Raw genomic sequence first — 24,576 nt, forward strand, 5'->3', positions numbered from 1 at the left:
CCAAGATCGTTGTTGTTTTAATCTGAAATTATTCTTTCATGTGCTGTACAGAGTAGTAAATCCACACTATTTGATTTGTAAGGTTATATAAAACAGTTCAAATATATGGCTGAGATGTGCATCCTCAGAAATGCTCTCACAGGGTCTGAATCCAAACAGTATTTGGGTGTAGATAAGGTGATTCTATGGAATTTCACAGTCTCAGACACATCTTTTGTGTGCAGTTCAGCAAAGGAAACACATAGATGATAAGCAGGCCTGCAGTGTTTAGTGAGGCTGTATGAAGGACTTCTCTATTATATTTTGTAGATTGAGGTTAAAAGAAAACTCTTTGATATGTAGAATGTCATGGTTATTCTGACACTCTGATCTGAGCATCAGGATCTGTCAAGATACTGGCAGCAGAATTGCTTTTAAAACCTCAGATTAGCAAAGGTTTTAGTAGAGAAATGAATTCAGCTCACTGAAGTTCATTTGCTTTTTGAAATGTAAGATGTACATCTTTGCAAAGATAGCATCCAGCTCAAGGGTTTTTCTAGGTGGACAACCTTGAAATAGTATAGGGAGGGAGCTGTACTTTCAGCTTAGTAATATTGAGAAGCAGCTACAAACTACCCAATTTGGCATGCAAATCACAGGTTTGAAAAATGGCCAGCATGCCTCTGTAACTTGCTTGCCCAGCTCTCAGCATCTCTTCCAGCGAAAGCATTTTTTTTCAGAGACAACATGCCTGTTGTCTAGAATTGTAAATTCATCACAGCCTAAAACAGGTTATGTCTGAAAGATGGTAGAGGGTTTTAAATATACATTTATAAATTCTAAGAGGGGAACAAGATTGAGTGGGTGGATGTAGTGGGACACTGAAGAAAGGATGGAGGTAGGGTTGCTGAGCATCCAGTTTTTGACCAACGCCTGGTCAAAAAGGGACCGGTGCTGACCAGGCTGGTAAAAGTCAGTCCATTCGGTGGCGCAGCAGGGGCCCGGGGCTAAGGGAGGCACCCTGCAGCCGCCAGAAATGGCCACCAGATCCCTGCAGCCCATACACGCATGGGCAGCCAGGGAGGCTCTGCATTCTGCCCCCGCCCCTAGGGCCATCTCCACAGCTCCTATTAGTGACTAATGAGAGCTGCAGGGGTGGCGCCTGCATGCGCGAGGGCAGTACCCAGAGCCTCCCTGGCCGTCCATGCACCTAGGGGCTGCAGGGACCTGGCAGCCGTTTCCCGGGAGCCATGGAAAGCACCCCCTGGACCCTGCACCCCAACCCCCTGCCTCAGCCCCTTCCTGCACCCCAAACCCCTCATCCCCAGCCCCATCCCGGAGCCCACACCCCAAGCCAGAGCCCTCACCCCCTCCTGCACTCTGAAACCCTTGGCCCCAGCCCAAAGCTCATACCCCCAGCCCAGAGCCCATATCCTCCCACCCCAAGCTTCTGCCCCAGCTCAGAGCCTCCTTCCCGCACCTCAACCCCCTTCCCCAGACCAGTGAAAGTGAGTGAGGTGGAGGAGAGTGAGCAATGGAAGGAGAGTGGGATGGAGTCTGCAGGGATGGGTCTTGGAGATGGGCTTCATAGAAGCGGCAGGACAGAGGTGTTTGGTTTTGTACGATTAGAAAGTTGGCAACCCTAGATGGGAGATTGAGGGAGATGAAGGTAATAAAAGAATGACAAAAAGAGTGGGGAAGAAATGTGAAAATGGTAATGAAGGAGCGATTGTTGTGAAAGGAGAAAAGAAAGTGGGATGAGAGGATAACAAAACGGGGAAGAGAAGAAAAAATAGAGGAAGAAAAACAATGAAAAAACAGAAGGAAAGAATACTACATAGAGTAAAAGGAAAGAAAAAGTAATGAAGGAATAAAAAATGGAAACAGAAGGGCAAAAAGGGAGGAAGATACAGTATAGTAACTTTATTTCATAAAGGTTAATTCAACAATACAATAAAGTAATAATAATAATAATACTAAAAACTCAGGGTCTGGATGCACAATATTGCTGCTGCTGGATAGCAATTGCTCTAGCCAGACATGAATGATAACGTGCTGTTATTCAGTGAGAATCCTTATTTGCTCACTCTTTCAAAACATCTGCTGAATGCCAGTATGTTATATGGACCAACTACCTATCAATCTCTAACACAGTTATGTAGTAATTGTGGAGTATATAGAATTGCACATTAGAATAATTCCTTTACATTAATGAGGATGTAAAAACCAGTCATACAAAGTATCGAGAATGTTCTGGAAGGTGCTGAGCAGCCTCCATTCTGTGGATCTGTCGGGAGGGACTTGATATCTTACAGGACTGGACTCTATATTCGCAGGCACAAATCAATGTTTCAACTATGATGTTTCAAAACAGATTCTCTCCTTTTTTTCTTCTTGATATTACACACATTTTCAGGACAGTGAGTGAGTTACATCATCATAGGTGCTGGAACTAGGGGTACCAGGGGTGCTGCCACACCCCCTAGCTTGAAGTGGTTTCCATCATATACAGGGCTTACAGTTTGGTTCAATGGATTTCAGCATCCCCACTATACAAATTGTTCCAGCACCTCTGGACATCATGCCGGTTTATATGCAGAAATAACAACAAGGCAGCTATAATCCAGTGGTTAGGGCCCCGAACTAGAAGTCAAGAGGCCTAAATGATGTGTATTCTTGGGGAAAGTCATTCCACCTTCCTGTCTCAGTCCCCACAACTGTAAAATGGAGATAATGATATTTACCTTCCTTGTAAAGCATGGATGGAAAATAATAATTCCTAAATAAAGATAGCCTGGGGAGCCTTTGCATTTAGTGCACTGAATCTGCATGCTGCTGCTGACATTATTATTTATTATTATTTTTGTAGTACAGCAGTGCCTAGAAGCCCAAACCAAAACCATTGTACCAGGCCCTTTCAAACCAAATAGAAAAGACATTCTAGTGGACTGCCCAGGCCAGGCATAAAGTGAGTCACGGAGCATGTCTTTGAGGGCACTGATACACTTCACAGAAAATAAGCTTGGCATATGTATGAGTTAAGCTATGATTGATTACTTATATTGTATAGACACTCCTCTAGTTGCATAAGAACGGCCATACTGGGTCAGACCAAAGGTCCATCTAGCCCAGTGTTCTGTCTTCAGACAGTGGCCAATGCCAGGTGCTTCAGAGGGAATGACCAGAACAGGTAATCATCAAGTGATCCATCCCCTGTTGTCCATTCCCTGCTTCTGGCAAAACCAGGGCTAGGGACACCATCCCTGCCACCCTTTGATAACCATTGATGGACATATCCTCCATGAATTTATCTAGTTTATTTTTGAACCCTCTTATAGTCTTGGCCTTCACAACATCCTCTGGCAATGAGTTCCACAGGTTGACTGTGCGTTGTGTGAAAAAATACTTTCTTTTTTTATTTTAAACCTGCTGCTTGCATTTGGTGAGCCCTAGTTCTTGTGTTATGAGTAGGAGTAAATAACACTTCCTTATTTACTTTCTCAACACCCGTCGTGATTTTATAGATCTCTATCATATCCCCCCCTTATTCGTCTCTTTTCCAAGTTAAAAAGTCCTAGACTTTTTAATTTCTCCTCATATGGAAGCTGTTCTATACCCCTAATAATTTTTGTTCTCTTTTCAAAACCTTTTCCAATTCCAATATTCCTTTTTTGAGATGGGGCGACCACATTTGCATGCAGTATTCAATATGTGGGCATACCATGGTGTGATGTTCCCCTCTGGTGTTATCTGGACCGGTGATCTGCTAGGTCACTCCAATCCGTAACTCTGAGGAGCCAGCCTTACCCTGCTCTGCTGTGAGAACCCCCACAGCTGGACTGTTCACACACAGCCTCTGGCATGTAAGCTGCTCCTTGGATTGTGCAACCAAATGACACTAGCCAGTATCTCTGGTCCCAGATACAACCCTAGGAATCTCCATCTTGGTGTCCAGTTATGCCTGCTGGATGCTGCACACTTATATAAGTTCTTCAATTTAACAAATAAACTGATATGTACCAGGCTTGTTATCCCAAGGGGAGTCTCTGAAATGCTTCAAATCAAACGCACTGCTTCAGATAGAATAAACAAATTTATTAACTATAAAGATAGATTTTAAGTGATTATACATCAAAGCAAAACATAGGTCAGATTTGGTCAAATGAAATAAAAGCAAACAACATTCTAAGCTGATCGTAACACTTTCAATGCCCTTACAAACTTAGATGCTTCTCACCACAAGCTGGCTGGTTACTCTTCAGCCAGGCTCTCCCCTTTGATCAGTGTTCAGTTGCTTGGTGTGGTGTCTGTAGATGTAGGTGGAAGAGAGAGGAAGAGCATGGCAAATGTCTCTCCCTTTTATCATGTCCTTTCTTCCCTCTTGGCTTTGCCCCCCTCCCTTCAGAGTCAGGTGAGAATTAGCTCATCGTAGTTCCAAATAGATCAAAGGCGTGTGTGTGTGGGAGGTGACTCCCTCAATAGTCCAACAAATTCTTTTGTTGCTGCCTATGCCAGCGTCCTTTGTTCCTGTGAGGATGGGCTGGCATTGTCCCATACTTGCCCTAATGAGGTGTGAACTGCCTCTCTGCTCTTGGAGAGTTTTTGCCTGGGCTTATTTTAAGCATGAGGATACATTTTCAGCCTCATAATTACATACATGAAATTATAACCCAGGGGTAGGCAACCTATGGCACGCATGCCAAAGGTGGCAACGAACTGATTTTCAGTGGCACTCACACTGCCCAGGGCCTGGCCACCAGTCTGGGGGGTGCTCTGCATTTTAATTTAATTTGAAATGAAGCTTATTAAACATTTTAAAAACCTTATTTACTTTACATAAAACAAAAGTTTAGTTATATATTATAGACTTATAGAAAGAGACCTTGTAAAAACGTTAAAATGTATTACTGGCACACGAAACCTTAAATTAGAGTGAATAAATGAAGACTCAGCACACCACTTCTGAAAGGTTGCCGACCCCTGTTATAACCTATAGCCTTACTATAACATTACGGTAACAACAATTCTCAGTGCATCATGAGCCTTCCAAAGACACCTGACATGACAAACTTTGCATTGGATACCACACAATCATTTTACAAGGATGAACATGGGGATGCTGGGTGTTCCCCCGAGGTACAGAGCATCACACATGGATTTATATAGAGACAGTATGATATCCTCTATCTTATTATGTATCCCTCTCTTAAAGATTCCCAATGTTCTATTTGCTTTTTTGACTGCCACTGCACATTGAGTGGATGTTTTCAGAGAACTATCCACCATGACTCCAAGATATCTTACCTGAGTGGTAACAGCTAATTTAGACCCCATCATTTTATATGTATAATTGGGATTATGTTTTCTGACGTGCATTACTTTGCATTTATCAACACTGACTTTCATCTGCCATTTTCTTTTTCAGTCACCCAGTTTTGTGAGATCCCTTTGTAATTCTTCGCACTCTGCTTTGGACTTAACTATTTTGAGTAGTTTTGTATAATCTGCAAATTTTGCTTCCTCACTGTTTACTCCTTTTTCCAGATCGTTCACCTATGTGTCTGATAATTCTGCTCTTTACTATAGTTTCAACCAGATTGTCCGGTACCGAAGTTAGGCTTATTGGACTGTAATTGCTGGGATCATCTTTGGAGCCTTTATAAAAATTGGCATCACATTAGCTTTCCACCAGTCATCTGGTACAGAAGCTGATTTAAATGATAGATTACAGATTACAGTTAGAAGTTCTGAAATTTCACATGTGAGTTCCTTCAGAACTCTTGGGTGAATACCATCTGGTCCTGGTGATTTATTACTGCTTAGTTTAACAATTTGTTCCAAAACCTCCTCTAGTGACTCCTTAATCTGGGACAGTTGCTCAGATTTGTCACTTAAAAAGAATAGCTCAGGTTTGGGAATCTCCCTCACATACTTAGCCGTGAAGACCAATGCAAAGAATTAATTTAGTTTCTCTGCAATGGCCTTATCGTCATTGAATGCTTCTTTAACAGCTCGATCGTCCAGTAGCCCCACTGGTTGTTTAGTAGGCTTCCTGTTTCTGATGTACTTAAAAAAATATATATTATCTTTTGTGTCTTTGGCTATATGTTCTTCAAATTCTTTTTTGGCCTTCCTAATGATATTTTTCACTTGCCAGAGTTTATGCTCCTTTATGTTTTCCTCACTAAGATTTAACTTCCACTTTGTAAAGGATCCCTTTTTGCCTCTTACTGCTTCTTTTACTTTGTTGTTTAGCCATGGTGACTCTTTTTTTAGTTTCCTTACTATGTTTTTTAATTTGGGGTATACATTTAAGTTGAGCCTGTATTATGGTGTCTTTAAAAATTTACTGGGTCTTGTGCTGTGCTCCACTTTGCAAGTCACCGGTGAAACAGTGCCATGCTTAGAAAAAGTGAGTTTTGTTGTATTTAATGTGATGTATAAGAAATTAAACAGCACGGGGTTTCCATAAGCAAGTAATAATGTACAAATTGTACAGGTTCTCTCTAAGCTAGTCATGGAGTGAATGAAAAACAGACACTTCAGCTGGACAACAATATCTTCCCAGGTCTTTAAATAAGAGACATGCACAGAGACCACCCGAAACTCTTGATGGTTGGATGGGAGAACAATTTAAAGGTGTGTGTGTGGGGGGGGGAGGGGCACGTGACCACCTCTTTCCATGCATACGTCACCTCTGGGCCCTTTCCCACTCCCCCTGCATCTCCCATGCCTTCTCGCACTTACTCCCCTCATAGAGCTCCTTCCTTGCTTCCTTCTCCTATTGCCTCCCCACTGAGCCAGAGTGGGCTCTGATACCTACCGCCGAGCAGGTTACTGCAGCTGCGAGCAGGGAAGGGACAGGATTCAGAGGGCTTTCCATGCCCACTCTGGCGTTGCTGTGCTGCCAGCCCCATCGCTCTTCCCTGCTCCAGGTGCCTCCTAGCAGGACTCAGCAGGAGTGCTTGGTGCCGGTGCCTTTCCCTGGCATGTCCCCGTCAGCCGCACTCAGCCAGACTCCCACCTTGGCAGAAATCAGGGAAGGGGGACTCGTGACACCACACGCCCCTTCCCCCATGCAGGACAAAGAACTGGATACCATATGCCGAGCACAGTCTTGGTAGGAGGTACACCAAGCATACAGACCAACAAACTCTGATGTTGGAAAATATTTTCCCCCCATTCTGCAGCTTCCTAGTGCCATGCTTCCTTATTCGCAATCCCCTTTCACACCCTCTAAGTGCTGTGATTTTCTCCCACTCCCACTAAACTACTGTATGTATAGCAGCCCAAGGTTACTGCCGCTATGGATCAGACTTTACATCTGTCATTAATCAGCAATAGCATGCAATTCAAATATATCCACGGTAACTTCTTCTTAGAGCTTCATGAAGCTTTTGTAGCAAACCTGAAATCACACAATACACACCTGGTTTCAGGTTAGGTACAAACTCTAGCGTTCACCTAGGTTCACTGAAACACTGGTGAAATTTCAAGAGAACCTGGGCCAAATTCATGGCTTTGTATTTGAACTGAAAATAAGGTGAAATTTGGCATTTATGACTGTTTTATTTTGAGTTTGTGTTTCTTTGAACCTGAAATTTGAAGCAAACCTCAGGGTACATAAACCCCGGTGGATTGAAATTGAAGAGGTTTGCATGAATTCCTATTGAACAGCTGAGTTCCACACAGCACTGCTAAATTTTCTTTGTTACTTTGCTGCTATTTTTTTGTCTTCACTTGAAATTAGATCCAATTCCCTGGGGAGCTTTGACTATGATTTCCTCCATCCCACTCCCCATCTGTGTCAAATAGCCCAATCTGTAGTTATATTTTTGGCAACATAAAGAAGAGCATCTTTAACCATAATTAACACAGAGATTTTTTAAAAAATCATTTATTTGTATATAATGCTGTTGTTTTAAATGTCCTCACTATTCTGATGTTCTCTAGACATCCCTGGTTGAAAAGAAGTGTTTCTGCTACATTGAGGCCTTCAGGCTAGGCAGAGGGATACTTACACATCAGGAGAAACTGAGCATTCTGGGGCCAGTCCTGCAAACCTTCTGGGCACAGAGATTCCATTAGTGTTAATTGTCTTCATTGTCTTATTTGTTACTTGATCCTGCTCCCATTGAAGTCAATAGGAGTTTTGCCATCTACTGCAACATGAGCAGAATTGGGGCATTTGTTCATGTTATGGGCCCAGTTGAAAATGAGTGTAAATCACTGCCACTCTAATTTGGAATTTTTTTTACATCTAGTTTGCACTCATTTTGTACTGAACTAAGTGATGGCACAAGGTGCAGGGCCATTATGCATTTGGCCTTCAATTTCTTTGATTCAGTGTAAACTTTTGTTTTAGGTTGTCTATGAAATTGCTTGAGTTTCAAGGAAGTTTCTGGTTAAACAAATAGCTTAGTGGGATTTGGCAAACCTCAGAGAAGGGTGAGACTGAAAACATTGTTAACACTATGACTATAGATATATCTAAAACCATTTAACTGGCAAAAAAAATCGCTTTTCTTGCCTTCCAGAAGAAGTGTAGGATTGAGTTGGTGCAAACAACTGCTGATGAAAACTGCACCAGATGTGCTGCAACAAATTTATTTTAAAAATTGCTCTGTCTGAAATAAAATCTGCTTCAGTAACATTTCTGGATATACTTGACAGCCATGCATCACAGAATATCCAACTGGACTGCAGAGTGAGATGACAGAACATTTTTTACAGCTCACAGTAGTTAAGTTGTGATTGTTCCAGCTGCTTGACAGACTGCATTATTATACAAACCATCATAAAATAAATGACAAGTGAAGGGAAAACTGTTTTGAATAAGTCATAATGGCACTAGATGTTTGTCATCTTCTGTTAGTCCAATTATAAGGGCTTGATGTTTTAATTGGTCTTCAGGCTGTTAGCTCCGTAACACTTATTATTTTAGCCAGTGATAGTCTTCCAGTGCTCTGCATATCCCTGCTGACACCAGTGACCCTGGCACACAAACCAAAGGAAGTGAAAGGTAGCAATGGCCATTTTTGGAGAGTAAAACTTGACAGCTGAACATTAGTCACATTGATTTTACTGTGAAGCCAGTAAAGAAGCCCCACTGGCCCAGGGCCGGCTCTACAGTTTTCACCGCCCCAAGCAGCGCGACGAATTGCTGCTGCAGATGGCGGGGGCAGTCTGTGTGCCCTTAGGACGGTAGGCACATTTCTGCAGCGGTGGCAAATCGGCGGCAGCTTCAATGTTTAGCTGAAGCCACTCTGGACAGCTAAATGTAGAAGCTGCCACCAAATTGCTGCCGCAGCGGAAACGCGCCTGCTGCCCTAAGGACACATGGACTGCCCCCACTGCCACCGGCGGCAATCGGGCGCGCTGCTTGGAAGCAAAACAACAGGGACTGCCGCCCCTTGCAAATTGCTGCCCCAAGCACCAGCTTGGAATGCTGGTGCCTGGAGCCGGCCCTGCACTGGCCTGTTGCTAATAAGCGGCCCAGTGGCTCTCCACAGCCAGGCAGGAAAGAAATGGTAAAAAGAGCAAAAAAAGAACACAAATAAACCCTTTGTCTAATATCAACTCACCCAAAGTTCTGTTGAGATTTTCAGCTCTGACTGCCCAGTGCAAATGGGGGGAGGGGTAGCTCAGTGGTTTGAGCATTGGCCTGCTAAACCCAGGGTTGTGAGTGCAGTCCTTGAGGGGGCCATTTAGGGATCTGGAGCAAAAATCTGTCTGGAGATTAGTCCTGCTTTGAGCAGGGGGTTAGACTAGATGATCTCCTGAAGTCCCTTCCAACCCTGATGTTCTATGATTAATCAGGCCACCATGATTTTAGAGAAAAGGATCCAGCTGTCTGCATATCTCCATGGCAGTATCTTGTCCAGTTCTTTATGTGTGTACAAGTAATAACTTCACGCTTGCATCAGACCTTCCATTTTCAAAGTTTTAGGGGTCAGTTTGGTTTTCCCACAACCCCTGTGTATGGGGCAGGATGTCTTTGCACTGCCCTAATAGCAGACCCTGATGCATTCTGTGTTTTGGCCAGGGCCAGCTCCAGGCACCAGCTCAGCAAGCAGGTGCTTGGGGGGGCCAAGGGGAAGGGGCAGCACATCAGGCTCTTCAGCAGCAATTCGGCAGTGGGTCCCTTGGTCCCTCTTGGAGGGAAGGACCTGCCGCCAAATTGCCGTCGAAGAAGAAAGCGGCGCGGTGGAGCTCCCGTCGATGGCAATCGTGGCTTCCCCCTCCCCCCTCGCTGCTTGAGGCGGCAAAAACCCTGGAGCCAGCCCTGGTTTTGGCTTTCCCCATTCCAGCCTTATAACTGGCACAGCCTACATCCCCTAGTGCCGCTGTGCTGGCCAGCACATTGGAGATGGTGGAACTACACAGCTCCACCCATTCCCTATCCCTTCCTACCAATATGAATTGGGGGACACATAGTATCCCCACTTACTATGACATGCCACAATATGGTCCTTAGCTATTCCCCACAACAACCCCTGAAGTGGGTAAGTAACAGTGTTATGTACATCAGTTTTTATAGAGGGGAAAGCCATATTCAGAGTCAATGTCAGAGCTGGGATTACAACCCAGGAATTCCAGGCTCCTGTTCCCATGCTCCAGTCAGACCATCAAGACACTTGAAGAATAAACGCTACTGACTGCAGCATGTGAAAAAGGATGTGAGAATGGCATCGTATTAAGTAGCTGTGGCTTGCATATTTGATAGCTGGTAGTGGTCAATTAAAAGTTTCAAGCAGTCTAAACCTCAGAGTGATTCTTAACTCTAATATTTTTCTGTAGCGATAACTCTTATCTCCCTTGTTTTATCCTTCTACAGGGCATATAACCATTACAAACTACTTGTTGAACTATTTTCCTGGTCTTGATATTGAGAAGAGGAATGTATTTGGATTCACAGCACTGATGAAATCTGCAATGCAAGGCCGAACTGAATGTGTCAGAGCCTTAATGTTGGCAGGTATGTGAAATTATTTGCTTCATCAGTACTTCTTGCTCTGAATAAGATAGCAGTAAATCAGTGAAAAGCTGGCCTTTCCAGTATTTACTTTTAAGAGGTGTGGTGGCGCTATTGATACAAATGAAAACAATTTCTGAATGTCTTGTAAATAGAGACGTGAAGCAGTTTTATTTATTATATATTATTATTATTATTGTTACAATAGTACTTCACAATGCTCTTGAATTTCCATCTGAGCATCTCAACGGAAATTACAAGCATTCATTGGTTGCATCGTCCATGAGAAGTAGATAAGTATTATTATCTGCAATTTTTCAGATGGGGAAACTGAGGCATAGGAGGTTAAATAACTTGTTCAAGGTCACACTGTATGTTTGAGACAAACTAAGGAACAAAACACAGATCTCCTATGGCCACGCTTTACCAACAGTCTATCTGTTATTACAATATTAGAATAGTAGAGGAGAGTAATTTTTTCCTTTTAATCTTGGTAAAATATGAGGCCAGATACATTGCTACAAAATTGGGCCTGAAAGATTTGAAAAACCTGGGATGATTTTTGACTTTATAAGAAAACCCAGAAGTTTTGATGTGATATTGAGTTTCATTACAAACATTTCACACAGCTCAAATACTATGAATATGATACAATATTAAAATATGATCTGATAACTATGTGTAACCCTTCTGCCCCTCTGAGTTGGCAGCAACAAGGGCCGGGTTCAGTATCCAGGGGTTCCGTTTCAGTAACACAATGCATAACCGGCTCGAGCCCCCACCCAGTGACCTGGAACACTCACATACCACACCCCCCTGGGCGCCTCTAGGAGGCAATACTTCCCCTCTCGCAAGCACGGAGTCTGAGTGTAGCAAAATCTTTTTAATAAAGGAAGGAATCAATGCGGCATCCCATTGGAGAAACACCACAAACAGGGTTATAACACAAACCATAAACAAAAACCCACCTCCAAGTACGTTTGGCACTGTCCTTTTTCCCGTTAGGGTTTTAAGTCCAATCACCCCAAAGTCCAACAACCGAAAAGTCTCTGGTCAATGCCACCCCAGAGTTCGAGAGTTTATCTGTAGAGGTCCCTCCCCCCAGCCTGGGTAGAAAGGGGCACCTTACGTGGTCCGGGGCCAACTGCCCTGCCTCTCCGTGGGTTCTGCTTCCGCCTTCTCCACAAACTGCTCCGCTTTACCATGCTGCTCCTCCAGCCGTCCTCAGAAACAGCTCCGCTCCACCAACTGCTCTGCTCCATGAGCTGCTCCAGTTCTCTCTGCAAACTGCTCAGCTCCGCTTGCTCTGTGGGCTGCTCCACCCGTCCCACAGCTACTCCGCTCTGCCAGCCGCTCTGCTGCCACCAGCTGTCCCGTGATCCGCTCCAGCCATCCCCACAACTGCTCCACTCCACCAGCTGCTCTGTTCCACAGTATAGCTTCAGGCTCCCCCACTAGTTAGCACAGTACTCAGTGCTCTCAGCTCAGCAATTTCAGCTCTTTAGTGATTTCAACTCTTAGTGGGGGAGCCCCAGTGCTAGTGCACCATTAGCCCAAAGTGAGTTCAGCTCAGTAACCTGTATTTAGATTCTTGAGGGAATAAAAAAAAATCAACTCTGACATTCCACAGTGGAGAGAGGAGGGGGTGGAACTGGTACTTCTGGCTCCACAAGGAGACTGCACCACCAGGCACAGATACCTGTCCCCGGCCTCTCTCAATTCACTGGGTTTTGGAACCCATGTCCCTTGTCTAGCAAGTACCACCCAACTGAGGGTGAGTCATTTGTCACCAAGCAGTCCCACAGCTTGGCAGTCTGGGATAGGGTAGGCGTGCCTATGCAAATACACTCTCTGAAATTCTTTCCACCAGATGTCAGGGTAGAGCTTATCCTGACTCTGCTTACATATGTGTCCAGAATTATAAAGCCACCTAATGTTAAATAATAAGACACGATAAGCTGTGTATGGTAGTTAGATATAACTCCTTCTTAGGGTATGTCTACACGGCAAAGAAGAATCCACAGCTGGCCTGTGCTAGCCAACTCAGGCTCGTGGAACTCGGGCTGTGGGACTGTTCCATTACCAGGTAGACTTCCAAGCTTGGGCTGGAGCCCAGGGTCTGGGATCCTTTATCCCCGCAGTCCTAGAGCCTGGGCTTCAGCCTGAGCCTGGAAGCTTACACAACAATGAAACAGCCCTGTAGCCCGAGCCCTGCAAACCTGAGTCTACAGCTGGCGCACGTAGACTGTGTAGACCAGTGGTGGACAACCTGTGGCCCATGGGTCGCACGCAGCCCGTCAGGGCAATCTGCTGACAGGCCGCGAGGCAGTTTGTTTACATTGACCGTCCGCAGGCACGGCTGCCGCAGCTCCCAGTGGCCACGGTTCGCCATTTCCGGCCAATGGGAGCTGCGGGAGGCGATGGCCAGCAAGTCGCTGCAGCCCGCGCCATTTCCCGCAGCTCCCATTGGCTGGGAACGGTGAACTGCGGCCACTTGGAGCTGCGGGCAGCCGTGCCCATGGACGGTCAATATAAACAAACTGTCTCACAGCCCATCAGCAGATTGACCTGACGAGCCGCGGGTAGCCTGCAGGCCACAGGTTGCCCACCACTTGTGTAGACATTCCCTTACTTGGCATTGTTGCTCTTTGAGCAATCATTATACAGTGGATCATGTAAAAAACTAAATAAAATAAAAACCCTGCATCCCTTATGTCTGAGTACATATAACCTTGTGCCATTAAGCACAATTTATAGAATGTTTGGCATGTTCTTTTGTGAAGGCCAGGGCCCTATAATGTGTATTTCAGAGAAGGAGGAAACACTTTCCTTGATTATCCTGTTAAACTGATATCAAGTCATGAGAAAGGAAAATATATTGTTATAGCCACTTAATTACAAATAGCAAATTGAAATAACTGCATTCTGCATGGATTTTGAAATGTGATTTATTTATTACAAGACTCATTTACTATTATTATTGTGGTATGGCAGAACTACTATAGTTAAGGTTGCACCATGACATCTATTTAAAGGTGGACCTTTTTAAGTCCTCTAAAATCAACATGCTTAGTCAGATTTCTTTGAAATTTAGTGTGCCTCAGGAAAACAAAGGTATGGTTAATGACCCAAATTTGGACTCATTTAAGCCCAGAGTTCCAGAAATATAAGCCGTGAAAAAAATACCCATTTTAAAAAAGAAAGTGTCTAGGTGGATTCCCCCCCGATGTGGTGCAGGTCAAAATTATCTCAGTCTGTTGAGGTTTACCCAGGGTAGCACATGGCACTCACTAAATCTTTGGGGGACACAAATTGAGAACAGTATTTAAGAAAATGTACATTTTTTTACACTGTTCATGCTCCAGTGCAGAAAAATGACTAGATGGTTTCTATTCCCACCATTTTATATGCTTTAAAGTTCAACACCTGTAAGTGCTTTAAAATCCGAACATTTATTCAGATTGCTTTGAAATGTGGTGTGCCTCACAGGGTCACTGAGTAGCATTAGGGATCCAAATTTGGGGTCATCTAACCTAGGGTTCCTGAATTACAGCCACCCACCCCACCCCCAACCCAGTTTCCTTCTGCTGCCTTGTACTGTTACAGTGAGAGGGTCTGACTGGATAAATCACAGACCTTTTGATGGCTGTGAACTCACCCTTCAATTAACATAACTAAGGATATGTTAATCACAAGCCCGCACCTAAGGGCTTGGCTACACTTGTGAGTTAGAGCACATTAAAGCAGCCTCCGGCACCCTAATTCACAACCCATCCACACTGGCAAGGCACTTAGAGAGCTCTGACTCCGTGGCTAGAGCGCTCCTGGTAATCCACCTCGGCGAGAAGCATAACGTTTGGTACGCTTGGGTGAAACGCCCAGGCATCAGTGTGAACGAGGTGTTGCATTACTGTGCACTGACTGGCCTCCGGACGGCCCATAATCCCCTTGAGTCAAGTGGCCACTCTTGTCTTGTTTTGGAATCGCTGCAGGAATGTGGCTATCAAAGCAAACAATTACTGTGGGAGATCTGCTGCTCTTTGAATTTACAAGACAGCATGCTGTCATGCTCTCAGCTCCCAAAAAACCCACTCTCTCTCCCCTCACATACACACAACATGCTCCCTGTCATACTCCACCCTACACCCCCATTTGAAAAGCACATTGCAGCCACTTGCATGCTGGGAGAGCTACCACAATGCACTGCTCCCTGTGGCCACTGCAAGTGCTGCAAATGTGGCCATGCCAGTGCGCTTTCAGCTGTCAGTGTGGACAGATTGCAGCGCTTTCCCTTCTGCGCTCTACAAAGGCTGGTTTAACTCAAAGTGCTCTACATTCGCAAGTGTAGCCATGCCCTAAGACAAAACGAGGTTTGAATTGATGGTTGGAGGTTGCTACAATTTGTGAGTTGGGTGGCAATTTCATTTTTGGGGGAAATGTAATCAAAGGATTTGGGGGAAAGAATTAAACATCGGTATGCCTGCTGGGAGGAGAGATTTGGGGTGGAGGTGTGGGGGGAGGATGGTTTGGGGCTGTAGGGAGAGGAGGGAGGTTATGGGAAGGGGGAATAAATGGGGATGGATGGTAGGTGAGATGAAGTTGGGGACTTAGGTGAGGGAGGCATGGCACCCTACAGCCCTCTTAGTGCACCCCAGCCCCTCCACCCCAATCCCCATGCACCCCCAGCTCTGCCAATTCACCCCAACCCTCTGAGCCTTAATCCCCTGCGGCCAAACCTTCCTGTAGCTTAATCCTCTCCAGCCCTGCCAGTGCACCCCATGACTGCTATGAATAAGTGTTAGAAGAACATTTATTGAGAAATTGGAAGGTTCCTAGCTGACTGAAAAATGTGTGCTGTATAGCATAGAATTACTTTCTCTCAAACATAAAACTGTCAGTATTGTGGAGCAGAAACCCTGTCTCTGATGTCTCTTCCTGGTCCTGCCACAAACCCCACCTCCAACCATTCAGCAATGTGACCAGAAATGCCATTCCACTGTCATATAGTTGGCCTTCACTCCAGGTACTGCGTGTGAGCCAGGCTATGGGAAATGGGGTGGAATTAACAACAATAGAAATGTTTGTATGTCAGAGAGTGAAGATTTCAGGGAGACGAGTTCCCTGCTTGTGGTGGGGGGCCTGTGTACAGCATTGGGGAGAGGCCAAGTTGGAGGGGGGAATGTAGTGAATGGGTCAGGGTCATGACTAGGGATGTGTAGTGAAGCAGGGTTGGTGGGGCCCAGCTGGTGTGTGTGTGTTTACACGGGGCGGCCTGGATCAGTTTGCAAGTCGCAGAACATGATATGTACAACTGTCTAAATGACCACTAACTCCTACCAACACCATATGTTTTCCTGTTTAAAAAAAACCTATGAAATTCAGTGGCAAAGATCTATGTTAACACAGAGTTAAGGTTGCTTGGCAGTATGTCGTCATGCCCATCTCTTTCAGCAGTGCCCCAATACACCCCATTAACACAAATACCTTTACTTTGCCAGCCTCACAGTTGCGGAAATGTACAAACTCTTCACCTCCTTTTACAACCCAGTCACTCTCACCCACCAGGATTCCAGCTAACACTATGAAAGGACATAAAGGTTGCACACGCCACCTTCCCTCTACCCTCTTTGAGCAATGCCTCAATATGCACACACTCCCACTGGCCTTGGCACTATAAGATTCAGATCCTGGCACACAGTCACACACTTAGCCAACTCCCCAGAAAGAACATTAAACATATACTTGTTAAGAACCCTTCACACCTTTGATAGCCCTTTACCCTGAGGGTATATCTACATTGCAGCTGTGTGATTCCCAGCTCCTGTAGACTTCAAGCTAATGCACTAAAAACATCAGTGTAGCTGGGGTTTCACGGGCAGTGGCTTGGGCTAGCCGCATGGTCCCCCTGGGTCCATGCTGGGCAGATAGCCCAAGTCACTGCCCGTGCTGCCCTGGCTACACTGATATGTTTAGCATGCTAGCTTGAGCAGAAGTACCATGGGTACAAACTGGGAATCACAGTCCCACCTCAAATGTAGATATACCATATGTCATGCTGTCTGGAATAGCTCAACACTGAGAGTACAACTTCAGGGAAGATCCCCCCCAAATGGATCACTATAACAGTCTTACCATGGAGTCACAGACAGTGCCCTTGGCCTCTCCAGTCTATCTTACCACCCAGGCAAATTGGCCTTAGTAATAAATGATCACTTTCGCCAAAAATTCACACCATATTCAGGTTGCTTCCAGTCCCAAGAGACCAGTCACTTACCCCAGATCTTACACCAAAGACAAGACTTGTAGCCAATCCTGTAATGAACTATCTAAAGGTTTACTAAATAGGAAAAAGAAATGAGAGTTATTTACAGATTAAAGCAAGCAAACCTATACACGCAAATGAGTTATTACCTATACCCTAAGAGTTACAGGGTTTTAGTGATCTGTCAATTCAAAGTGTCTTTCGGAGCATACCTAGGAGGTTAACCCTGGGAATCTCTGGCTTCAGTTTGGTGTCTCTAGCCCTCTCAGAGTTCAGACAGGAAAGAAATGGAAAATTTTCCTGTGACTTGTTAAGTAAGGTAAAGTCTAGCAGGGATATGTATCATACTGATAATGCTGAAAAGGTGCAGTATGCAGGAATAAGCTTATCTTGTGAATATAGTAGGGATACAAGAGTACAAGGGAAGGCTAATGATTTGGGTACCTTAGCTCTGCATTTCCATACTTTCCAACTATTTAAGAATAGTTTTACAAGTAGCTTATGTTAAAGGACCATTGAAGTTTTCAAACATTTGACAGCCAGGAAGCTTTAAGATCTTCTTCTGACTGCCCCCACCCCCCACTTAAATTACTGAGATGTATTTACATCATTAATTCCAGTGTTGTGGGGTTTTTTAGACTGGCAATTTCAGCTATGCTTAGATGTAGTGCATTGTAAATCCTGAAGCTTGCTAGTCATTCTGAATAGTAAGCAAGTAAGTAATCAGAAAACAATTGTAAGAAATTTTGTGATGGTGTTCTTCAAAGCCATGGATTCCATGATTTTCCATTGTTTGCTTTATTATCATGACTTTCTCTTTCCTCTTTACCCTATAGGACTAAAGTGGTATCATTGCTTCAAAGGATGTTGTTGGTATGGTGACATGTCCCCTATGTGCACGTGTATATGTGAACTTCACTTAAAAATTACTTGCTTACAAAATCAGACATAAAAATACAAGTGTATAGGCACTCTCTTACTGAAAAATTGCTGACTTTCTCATTTTTATCATCTCATTATAAAATAATGTAATTGGAATATAAATATTGTACTTACATTTCAGTATATAGAGCAGCATAAACAAGTCATTGTCAATATGGAATTTTAGTTTGTACTGACTTCGCTAGTGCTTTTTATGTGGCCTGTTGTAAAACTAGGCAAATATTTAGATGAGTTAATGTAACACCTGGAAGACCTCTGTGTACCCCTGGTTAAAAACCACTGCTGTAGATTATAGCTCAGTATGCTAATGTAAATAGGTGCCTGCCCTGTAGTGCCCACTGCTGGCCAAGTGTGGCTTTGCTGAGGCCTGCCTCAGTTTCCTCTTCACTCAGACCCCTCAAAAAGTCCTCACAGTCCAGCTATTCATTCCCCTCCCTGGAGCCAATTTATTAAGTCCTGCACAAAGTTTTTCAAAACAGAACTTAAACCTACAAAGTCTTCATCCCAGGTTCAGTTGGTCACAGCTCCTCCTCCCTGAGGGTCTGGCTTCCCTTCAGACTTCAAACACTCTTCTGCTCCAGTTCCAAGATGGGCACAGCCTTCCTCTCTGAGTCTGTTTTCCTCCCCTCCTAACACCTGTTGCTTGGAGTATGGCCTTCTCCACAGGCTTTCCTGCTGGTGTCTTCCTGCGGGACTCAGGGCCTTGCAGCAGCCTTATGCCATGGTGTGCCTACAGGCATCTGCCAACCTGTACCTGCAGCCATCTACCTCTTTTTAAGGCCCAGGTGCCTTCCCTTAAGCCCAACTGGGCAGCAGGTAATCATTCCATGTGCCCTGGACCCTGCTTCCTCTTAAAGGGATCAGTCACCCTGTTACAGCGAACCTTATGAGGATGATCAAAGCACTATGGAGTAATTTCTGCTGTAAATCATAACCAGAAAGTATTTACTGTGCATGTGTATTAGTGATATTATTAGTGTATTATTACCAGGGTGGGAGTAGGATAGCTTAGTGGTTTGAGCATTAGCCTGATAAACACAGGGTTGTGAGCTCAATACTTGAGGGGGCCATTTGGGGATTGGTCCTGCTTTGAGCAGGGGGTTGGACTAGATGATCTCTTGAGGTCTCTTCCAGCCCCAATATTCTATGACACTGGCAATGTAAGAGCTCAGTACTGGAGACTAACCAAGCTTCCAGCCTGCTTTAGTACTGGGTGTAGAAGTCACATGGGGGAAACTGTAGGGAAAAATGTGATGAGTGATTGGAGCCTGATTTTCAGAGTGGCTGTTCTTTGTGAAAGTCAAAGTGTTCAGGCTGGGAACCAAAATACTGAGGCAGCCACAGTCACTAGTCATTTTGGAAAATCTTGGCCATAATGTTTAATCTTTAAAAAATATGAATGTACTTTTTGGAATGTAAAATGAATATTAAAGCAGGTTAATTACTGTTCTGCAGTTACTTCCATTGGGCTGCCGCACTGCCAAGGTCACAACTGATATCACTTCTTAGCAAGATCACCACCACCAGCAGAAGACATGCAGAAATGCCAATTGTGATTAAAAATGGAGGGCCAGATAGTGCTACTCCAGTGAAACCACTGGAGCAGCTGTGGATTTACGCTGGTATAATAGAGCAGAATCTGGACCTTAAATAAAACATTTCATAGTGTATGTCCACAGGGCCAAACGCTGAAAGTGAAAGTGTTGCCTGGCTGAGAGCTTCAGAGTTGACCTAACTAGAGTTCTACTTACTCTAGCACTCTCATATTACTAAGCTGAGCAAAATGGGTGCAGTTTTCCTTGAGGATTCCATTTAATTAAAGTTGGTGGGGCCGGTATTTTTTAAAAGAGATGAATATTTAACCAGAATTTTAGATCCTACTTCTTATTAACAGACTTGCATACATTGAGAAGAAACCCAAAGTTGTTTGTCTATTCTGTCACTAATCAGATAGGATAAAGGAGCAATGCAGGAAATGTGAGATTTACAACTGGATTTTAATGAAAAAAAATTCATAGTACCCTGGGCAATTTTATTCAGAGGTCTGAAATTCTGATTAATTGGAACTCTGATGCTTTGGCAGCCCAGCACAAACACAGCAGCATTGATGTCAGTTTTGCGGATAACAATCTCTTGAGACATGAAACCTCATTAACTGAGTATAATATTCATATCCCAAAGTGACACATCTACTCAGATTAGTTCCTTGAAAAACAGGATTCAGGGCATGATTTAATGTGAGGAAAATGAGGACTAAGGGCAATGCACACATTTTCTTAAAGAAGACTCGTTAGACCAGCCTTAAATCTGAATGACAAATAGTTCAATAAGACTGCCATAACCTTTGAAAAAGGGCTTGAATATTGATGTCTGGTCCAACTGGTAAAGTCCCTAGAAATTTTGTTGAATGAGGAATTTGTTTAGGAATGTTTCTGGATTTGCAAAGTAAGTCAGTAGCATCTTAAGAAGAACTTGTGTCACACAAGATTTCATTAGATGAGACATAAAATCAGCATTGAGTATGCTGCTAAAAGATTTGGATCTCTGTATTTGGTAAACTTCTTTTGTGAGATATAGCTCCAAGAAGAGCTGGGAATATGTCAATTTGTATTGATAGAACCTGAAATCATAGAAGAGGCAGCACGAATGGTGAGCTCAATGGACCCCTGTAAATGGTCTCTGATCAGTTTGGACAAATGTATCTGAGTAAGAAGAAACAGTGTATTTGACTGTGGTTTAGAGACAGAGCACAGCTCTTCCATGATTCTACATCTGGAATATATCTGGAGGCAAACACTTGGCTTTGTGTTGCCTGTTTGCAAACAAATCCAAATGGAGATGGCCTCAAAAATTGGTTAACCTGTTTAATCATATATCAGAATAGCCACCTCCCCTAGCATTGGGTCTGGCTGCGATCTGCCCTGGAATTGTTGATGTTTCGGTTTTGTGTGTGTGTGGTTTTGGGGGTGGAGGGGAAATGTGGGTGGGAGGTTGGCCATCAGCAAACTTGATCTGAAAACCCAGGGCCAGTTTAAACACATTCAGAATCCACAGCACGTGGTTGAGGGCCCTGTCCTATGTAATAAATCATTCCCACCCTCGGCTTACTATTAAAATGTATGTTGTATGAACACAACAAACAAACAACAAAAGATAGAAAATGTGGCAAAAGACCACCTTGGCTTAACCATGAGATCTTGCATGACCTACAAAATAAAAAGGAGTCACATAAAAAATGGAAACTAGGTCAGATTACAAAGGATGAATATAGGCAAACAACACAGGAACGCAGGGGCAAGATTAGAAAGGCAAAGGCACAAAATGAGCTCAAACTAGCTATGGGAATAAAGGGAAACAAGAAGACTTTTTATCAATACATTAGAAGCAAGAGGAAGACCAAGGACAGGGTAGGCCCACTGCTGAGTGAGGAGGGAGAAACAGTAACAGGAAACTTGGAAATGGCAGAGATGTTTAATGACTTCTTTGTTTCTGTCTTCACTGAGAAGTCTGAAGGAATGTCTAACATAGTGAATGCTTATGGGAAGGGGGTAGGTTTAGAAGATAAAATAAAAAAAGAGCAAGTTAAAAATCACTTAGAAAAGTTAGATGCCTGCAAGTCACCAGGGCCTGATAAAATGCCTCCTAGAATACTCAAGGAGTTAATAGAGGAGGTATTTGAGCCTCTAGCTATTATCTTTGGAAAGTCATGGGAGATGGGAGAGATTCCAGAAGACTGGAAAAGGGCAAATATAGTGTCCATCTATAAAAAGGGAAATAAAAACAACCCAGGAAACTACAGACCAGTTAGTTTAACTTCTGTGCCAGGGAAGATAATGGAGCAAGTAATTAAAGAAATCATCTGCAAACACTTGGAAGGTGGTAAGGTGATAGGGAATAGCCAGCATGGATTTGTAAAGAACAAATCGTGTCAAACGAATCTGATAGCTTTCTTTGATAGGATAACGAGCCTTGTGGATAAGGGAGAAGCGGTGGATGTGGTATACCTAGACTTTAGTAAGGCATTTGATATGGTCTTGCACGATATCCTTATTGATAACCCAGGCAAATACAATTTAGATGGGGCTACTATAAGGTGGGTGCATAACTGGCTGGATAACTGTACTCAGAGAGTAGTTATTAATGGCTCCCAATCCTGCTGGAAAGGTATAACAAGTGGGGTTCCGCAGGGGTATGTTTTGGGACCGGCTCTGTTCAATATCTTCATCAACGACTTAGATGTTGGCATAGAAAGTACGCTTATTAAGTTTGCGGACGATACCAAACTGGGAGAGATTGCAACTGCTTTGGAGGACGGGGTCAAAATTCAAAATGATCTGGACAAATTGGAGAAATGGTCTGAGGTAAACCGGATGAAGTTCAATAAAGACAAATGCAAAGTGCTCCACTTAGGAAGGAACAATCAGTTTCACATGTACAGAATGGGAAGAGACTGTCTAAGAAGGAGTATGGCAGAAAGAGATCTAGGAGTCATAGTGGACCACAAGCTAAATATGAGTCAACAGTGTGATACTGTTGCACAAAAAGCAAACGTGATTCTGGGATGCATTAACAGGTGTGTTGTAAACAAGACACGAGAAGTCATTCTTCCGCTCTACTCTGCGCTGGTTAGGCCTCAACTGGAGTATTGTGTCCAGTTCTGGGCACCGCATTTCAAGAAAGATGTGGAGAAATTGGAGAGGGTCCAGAGAAGAGCAACAAGAATGATTAAAGGTCTTGAGAACATGACCTATGAAGGAAGGCTGAAAGAATTGGGTTTATTTAGTTTGGAAAAGAGAAGACTGAGAGGGGACATGATAACAGTTTTCAGGTATCTAAAAGGGTGTCATCAGGAGGAGGGAGAAAACTTATTCATCTTAGCTTCTAATGATAGAACAAGAAGCAATGGGCTTAAACTGCAGCAAGGGAGATTTAGGTTGGACATTAGGAAAAAGTTCCTAACTGTCAGGATAGTTAAACACTGGAATAAATAGCCTAGGGAGGTTGTGGAATCTCCATCTCTGGAGATATTTAAGAGTAGGTTAGATAAATGTCTATCAGGGATGGTCTAGACAATATTTGGTCCTGCCATGAGGGCAGGGGACTGGACTCGATGACCTCTCGAGGTCCCTTCCAGTCCTAGAGTCTATGAATCTATGAATCTATAAAACTCCCATGCAATTTCCTATATTCCTAGAGAGACCTAGGTAAGTTGGAGAGGAGAAGAAGTGTAGGCACAGGTGGGGCTGAGGAAAGGTTGGTAGTCCAGGGACAGGCTGAGAGGGGGAAAGATGAAGGAAGAGGAGGCTGGTGTAGGGGAAGAGAATAGGGGTTCAGAGACAGACAGGCTGATGGGGAGATGAAGAGCAGACTAAGGCCAAACATCATGGCCTCTATCATAGTCTTGTTGATCTCTTTACAGCTTTTGATATTGTTAACCAGATTCTTCTTGAAATCCTGTCCTCTGTTAGCTTTCAAGATATTGTCCTTACCCTGCTTCCGCTCCTGCTTCTGTGGCTGCTTCTGCAGTGTCTTATTTGGTGAGTCCTCCTCTTCCTGCCCTCACATTCTTTCAGGGGGGTCCCACAGAGTTCCATTTTGGTCCCCTCCCCTTCTTGCTCTGTACCCTGTCTCTGATGATCTTCTCTGCAAACATGGCTTTAACTATTACCTTTATACAGATTCCTCAGAGATCTACTTCTGTTTGCAACCTGTCTCCCTCCAACCTAACCACATCTTGGCCTATCTTCCTGACATCTCCTTGTGGGGTCTGGCCATCAGCTGAAACTTAACATGGCTAAAACTGAGCTTCTGCTCTATCACCCACATTCTCCCTTCTCCCTTCTTTATCTATCATAGTGGACAGCACCATCTTCCTCCCTGGCACTCAGGGTATGTCTACACCAGAAATGCTCCAGTGGCACAGCTGCACCTGCACTGCTGTAGTGTAGACATTTACTACAGAGACAGAAGGGGTTCTTCCATTGCTATATGTCTCTTTACTCAGTAGTGACTGGTCCAGATATAGGAGAACAGTCTGCTATTGCCACCAGTTACTCTGTTAGCTCAAGTGGGCAGAGGTCTGTGCTGTGGATCTAAATGTTTCAGTCCTATTTGTGACCAATGTGTGTGTGGGGGGGTCAGTATGATTCCACATGGGTTGTGTGGTGGTTTTTGTTTTATTTTTCTGGTTTTTATTTTCAGTGTGCTGTTTAAAAATAGGAATTTATATACAAGAAAACTACATTAAAAACAATAAAGTTGCAAAGTTAAGCACTCAAAAGTCAGGAAATTCCAGAACTGTGTGTGTGCATTATGATACAGTCTTCAATTACATAATCACATATTATTTTTCTTGACAGGATCCCTGCTTCATTCAGTTTTGACTGTGGTAGTGGGAGTTGAAGTGTGCACTATATAA

At 43.9% G+C, this 24,576-nt stretch overlaps 1 protein-coding gene across 1 annotated transcript in view; it reads left to right on the forward strand.

Moving 5' to 3' along the window:
- Positions 1-24,576, forward strand: part of ANKRD33B (ankyrin repeat domain 33B) — a 107,070-nt gene that overhangs the window by 81,605 nt on the left and 889 nt on the right. The window contains exon 3 of the mRNA XM_050937498.1: positions 10,817-10,957. Within this exon, the coding sequence (XP_050793455.1) occupies positions 10,817-10,957 (141 nt within the window). The remainder of the gene's footprint in view (positions 1-10,816; positions 10,958-24,576) is intronic.

Source organism: Gopherus flavomarginatus, chromosome 2 (assembly GCF_025201925.1).
Source record: "Gopherus flavomarginatus isolate rGopFla2 chromosome 2, rGopFla2.mat.asm, whole genome shotgun sequence".
NCBI lineage: Eukaryota > Metazoa > Chordata > Testudines > Testudinidae > Gopherus > Gopherus flavomarginatus.